The sequence below is a fragment of the Terrapene carolina genome, unplaced genomic scaffold (genome assembly GCF_002925995.2).
Source record: "Terrapene carolina triunguis isolate 2854851 unplaced genomic scaffold, T_m_triunguis-2.0 Scaffold42, whole genome shotgun sequence".
In the NCBI taxonomy this organism is placed as follows: domain Eukaryota; kingdom Metazoa; phylum Chordata; order Testudines; family Emydidae; genus Terrapene; species Terrapene triunguis.
The window spans coordinates 63192415-63198289 of record NW_020664393.1 but is presented as its reverse complement, the minus strand read 5'-3'; the positions used below and the strand labels follow the sequence as shown (position 1 = coordinate 63198289).

At 43.6% G+C, this 5875-nt stretch overlaps 1 protein-coding gene across 1 annotated transcript in view; it reads left to right on the top strand.

The window, feature by feature from the left end:
* Nucleotides 1-1119: 1119 nt before the first annotated feature.
* The window catches only part of SMC6 (structural maintenance of chromosomes 6), a 109036-nt gene continuing 104280 nt past the window's right edge, over nucleotides 1120-5875 (top strand). The window contains exons 1-2 of the mRNA XM_026655589.2: nucleotides 1120-1208; nucleotides 1796-1892. Coding sequence (XP_026511374.2) covers nucleotides 1120-1208; nucleotides 1796-1892 — 186 coding nt within the window. The remainder of the gene's footprint in view (nucleotides 1209-1795; nucleotides 1893-5875) is intronic.

Genomic DNA, 5875 nt, shown 5'->3' with positions numbered 1-5875 from the left:
AGACTGATCAAAACAAAAGTTCACAGCTAATAATATGGAATGTGGCAATTTTGGGGGGCAGTAAGTGCTCTAAGTACTTCTAAAAATAAATGTTAATGACTAAGTGAATGACACAATCAAGCCATCCAAATATTTAGAGACTTAAGTTTATAGACCCCCTTGTTTAATGGATGAGCTGCTTATAGGACAACTTTTATTATAAACAGGCTACAGTGCTGTCTGAACAGAATGGTAAAAGTGTCTAGTTTAAGAAATCACTTTCATCTACATCTTAAGTGCCTCTTTCTCACTTTCCACGATAACTGAACATCTACTGCCCCAATCCTTTCTCACAGAAAATTCAGATTTCTATGAATAAACGTATTTCGGTTCAACTACAAAAAAGAGCACGGATACATGCCATTGTGTCTTTCTATCCAAAAGTGAGGGTGAGACTTTGAAATTCATACTCCTTTATTTTTTCTTGAAGTTCCCACTTCCGTTTAACATCTGAGAATTACTTTTATGGAAATAGTGCTTTTTGTCCGCAACCAGAAAGACACTGGGACAGATCCTCAGCTGGTGGAAATGATCACAGCTCCACATTGGAACTAGGATCATTTATACCAGCCGAGGATCTACCCCAGTATATTAAGTGGGGTACATTCCTTTTGACTCTCTCTCTGCTTATGACTCTAAATTCATAGAATCATAGAATATCAGGGTTGGAAGAGACCTCAGGAAATTCTCCCTTTCCTGAACCCCTCCCTCATTCCTTCCTGTTATCAGATTTCCTTTTCTTCCTGTTTTCTCCTCCTCTTTCCCATTCCCTTGCTCACTCCTCTCCCCTTCAGCCTTGACTGGCCTTCCTTTCCTGTGCTGTTCTCACTTTCATCCCTTGCCACTCTTAAAATATCAGCCTTTTGCCTATACCCTGCTTGTTTGCTAGTGTCCATTTCTTCACCTCAATGCCAATCTATTCCTCTTGGGAGGAGAAGGAATACATTTTCCTTATGCTTATTTCTCTACATTTCAATATGAAATAGACTTAAATAGAAATTGTTTTTTTTTTAAATCACTTTTGTTAATGGTTTATGCATGTCTATTTTACTTTTGAAATAAAGAAAATCTCTCGTAGAAATGACACAGCAGTCAGGTTACATTGTCACTTTAAGAAAAATGATTGAGCTTAAAGAGTTTTGCATTACTCGAGAGCAAATCGTGACCCTGTAGGTCAAAATTGTATCAAACAGGAAGACAACCATGGAGAATGAGGAATGCTGCCATCTAGTGGCCTCTTGAGCATGTGGCTTTCACAGGAAAGGGTTATCAGAGAAACAGTGTTAATGCAACACTAACATAGGAGTATAAAGCCGTGGGATTCAGCTAATTGATCAGTCATTTCTCTTGCTCTCATTGCATGAATCACAAGTTGTTCTAATTGAAGGACTTCTTACTACTGGTTTTCAGGGGTTACATTCTCCCAGTAGATGGTCCATGCCTTTGGAATTTGCAACACCTAAATCTGTATTAATTCACTCAAATAAGTGGCCTGATTTTCAGAAGTGCAGAGCACATACAGTTTCCTTTGAACTGAAGCAGGTTTCTGGGGAAATCACTCACAAGGTGCCACAAGTACTCCTGTTCTTTTTGCGGATACAGACTAACACGGCTGCTACTCTGAAACCTGTCACAGCTCTGGGTGGTTAAGCACCTTTTTCCCCCGCCCCAATCAGGTCACTTAATTAGACTCCTACCTTTAAGAATCCAAGCTTGGAAATATTACCGTTTGACCTTTGAAAGATTTCTGCTTTAGTTTATTACTAGATATTGATACTTTTGCTATTGAGCAAAGGGTTTCTCTGCTGGCTTTTGAAGCCCAAAGGCTGCTGTTTCTTTTCATAAACATAATGGTAAGGTGACCAGTTGCTTTGCAGTGCGAGCCAATATAAATATAGCTGTTTGAAAAATTATCAAGAGAAAAAGCACATGCCTGATAAACTGTAGTATTGCATCTGGGAAGAAAACTATCCCCCTTAGCAACAATGTAGGTTTCCTTTCTCTAAGGACTTGAGAACTTCAGGAGACAAGCACTTAATTAAGCAAGCTTCTAATTGCTGGGAAATCCCAGAAGTTAATTAATTGGCTGGTAAAGAGCTGATGACATATTAACCATTTTTGTGCCCTACGGACATTTGGCGAGTATCTAGTAATACAAGTCAAATACATTGGCATGGCTATGCTTCTGAAGTTTTGTATACCAGAACAGGCATTGTAAGAAATTAAGTGGCCCTATCGGAGTGCAAATCTGGAAAAAAAATAAAAATTATGTGTTGGGCTACCTCTTGCACTGTAAAGAAAACTGATGTGAACAGCACAGGCAAGAGAATAGAAACGGGAAGCCGAGATATTTTCCCCACTCTAGTTGCTGTGTTTACCCTGACATCCGGGGCTGGCCTGTGCCAACCAACTCGAGGTGCGGAGCTGTTCCACTAATGTATAGACTTCAGGGCTTGGGCTGGAACCCAAGCTCTGGGATCCTCCCACCTTGCAAGGTCCTAGCACCAAGACTCCAGCCCAAGCCCAGAAGTCTACACAGCAATGAAAGAATCCTGCAGCCCAAGATCAAGTGGCTGGTACAGGGCAGTGGCGGGTGTCTAGTTGCTGTGTAGACATGACCTCAGAGATGCTCATTTGCTAAGTAGTAGCCTCAACAGTATATACTTAGATAAAAGATGCTTTAAAACTACACAGAAGTATTCTTTTTTGCCACAGTAATACTTTAATATTTCCAATTGTTACCTTTAAAAGATAGAAAGCCTTGAATAGAACATTCTGCAGGGGGTAAATTAACCTTCTTACCATCTAACTGGGACTTCCAGCTTTTTGGGAGGTGAACGAGACAACACTTTGCAAAAAGCCCTTTTGATGTTACCATTTGTTGCCTATAAATCAGTCTATGTTTCTTATATAGCTTCCTATAACCTTTGTGTTAATTGGTTTATTAGTACCATTATGACATAGCACATCTGTATTAATGCACAGGGAGGATAAATGCATCAAAAAGTATCTAATTCCATACACATGCAAAAGTAGCAATATAGACAAAAATGTGGCTAAGGCAACTTACAAAATGAAAAATAAATATAAGTTGATGTTGCTCAACACCATAGTAAAATATTAATTTATAACTATGGAAGTAATTTTTCCCTTTCCATGATTCAAACAAAGTATATTAGTTGCTGAAGTAGGTAGACATGCCATAATACATTTTGGAGGTTCTTGTATTTTTGTCATTTAAATTATTTAGGTGCTAATCCATCTTGCAGAAAGCTGTACTGTCTTGAATGGGGCTCTTTGCAAAGACCCACCTGAACAGATTTTATTTCAGGGGCCTTAGTTATACCAAATCTCCCATCCTACCTTCTATATCTTAGAGAAGGTAAAATCTTCACAGCTGGACCTTATTTTTCTGTATGTCTGTAAATCACCCTAAAACACTGTTGATGTTATTACAAAAACAATAACAAAATTTAGGGAGTTGATCTGGCTTCCACAAAAGTGAATTGCAATACAGTCACTGACATCAGGTCCAGGATAAACCAGCCTTTAAAAGTTTAGAGCAAGTAAATCTATAAACAATGAACATTTTATATGATTACAATTAACTCAACAAAAACAAAAGGAGTACTTAAAATGAGTAAATGAATTTAAAGTTGATGACAGTTAATGGTTTGCTTCAGACAGGTCATCTGACTATGCAAATTTATCCAAGAAATCTTGGCCAATGCGCCTCAATTCTGCCCTGCAGTTCCCCTGCCCTTCCCATACTAAGATCTCCCCACACAGGAGAGTTCTGCAATTACTTCTTTTAAACTACAATCCTCATTAGTATTCCAAGTCCTGAGATCACATCACACAGCTTTGCTAACACACCTAAGCTCCCAAAGTGCATCACCCACTACTATTCCGTTTGTGGGATACCCTCTTGTTTTCACTGGGACAAAAGAGAGTGAAAAAGTTTTATGAAATGAAACACAAAACACATTCTATGCAATTTAGTCTTACTCTTTAAATATAAAAAGACATGTTGCACAAGATTAAATACTTGCAATTCTTTCTTTCTGTAAGTAAAACAAGAATAAAACCATTAAGTCCCTATGCTACTAGCTGGTTAGGCTGCATGCAATGCTGCATCTGCCCTTAAAATACCAATACTTTTACTAATCCATGTGTATTCTCAGCATTAGTGAATTTTGGAGGGGGGAAGGGAAGAGAACCACTAAAATCCTGAACCCATTGTGGGCATAGGCACTGAGTTTTTTCCCCCGGGGTGCTCCACCCCCACTCTGCCCTGAGGGCTCCCCTTCAACCCATTCCCTCAGGCCCCGCCCTTACTCCGCTTCTTCCTCACCTGCTCACTGCCCTCCCCCAGACCCCTCCCCCAGCCTACAATCAGCTGTTTTGGGGCACCACCAAACAGCTGTGGCTGGGGGTGCTGAGCACCCACTATTTTTTTTTCTGTGGGTGCTCCAGCCCCAGAGCACCCACAGAGTCAGCACCTATGATTGTGGGTACTGGGATGGCCCATCCAGAACTAAAGGTTTATCCACTCACCCAGGCCACAACTAAAGTCTTGGGGCAACAAATGAACAAACAAAAATGGAGGGAGGGTCAAGGTTAAAAAGCAGGGAACTAGAACGGGAAATAGAGCAGAGAACACTCAACAATGCACACTGCTCCTCAAAAATGTCCAGGGAGCCAGTGGACACTGCCCAAGGAACTTTGCTCAGAGGTATGAGACAAGGGACCAGAAGTAAACCACAGTTACAGAGACACGCCCCCGTCCAGCTTCCTCCTCCTGGTGTGACGGATGGTCATCTTGACCAGTGCCAGGAGATTGACAAAGAGGTCTTGTGACTTTGTGGGGATATAGAGGTAAATGAGGTGTGGGGAAAAGTGCACCCAGAACCTCAGCAGGAGGTTTGTCAGATTTCAGCCCCTCAAGACCACTAGAGTAGAGTATCCCAAACTTTTCAGGGTCGCGGCCCCCCTCCCAGGAGCCGGGAGAGGATCTGTGGCTTCAGGGGCAGGGGAAAATGGACAGGGTAAGGGGCCCAAGGCTGGGGCTGCGGTGGGGGCAGGCAACGGAGCCTGCAGCAGGGTGTGGAGCCCTGGATGGGGCCGGGGCCAGGTGCAGAACTAGGGGCGGGGCTGGTGGTGCTCCTGCCCAACCCCCTGGTGGGGACTGGTCTGGGCCCTGCTGCACCCCCCAAATGTTCCTCTGTACCCCCTAAGGGGGTGCACCCCACAGTTTGGGGACCTCTGCTTTATGCAGATGTGCACCACAGTCTCCCTCTTGCTGCAGAAAGGACAAGTGTTAGGGAATTCTGTGAACTGCACCAGATACATGCGCCTGTGCTCCTGGCTCCATGGAGGAGCCGTCAATTAATATCCGTGGTGGGCCACCACTAAACCCCTGCAGCTCACTCCGGATACTAGGTCCTTAGGGGACTACAGGCTACGCTGCATCCAGGGCTCCTGTACTGGTTTCTGGGATGCAATGGCAGCAGGGTGGGAAAGAGGAGAACTGCAGTGTGGATGGGGGAAGAGGAGACACAAACAAAGAGCCAAGGCAAGGCCAGGACTGGAATTCAGGTCCCCACAGTAGGAAGCAGGCAACAGTCTTGATAGGGTCTGAATACAAACACACATCCCCCAGGATGCTAAGCAACTGGGATGCAACACGGAGTTGGATAGTTTAGGGAGACCAGGATGTGACCTGGGTGGCAGGAGAGTGAGTGTGAGAAGGGGGGGATCCGAGCCGGGGGGGCGGAGAGGAAGGAACAGCCTATGCTGGATGGGGGCTGGGAATCGAACGCGGGTGGGGCGAGGG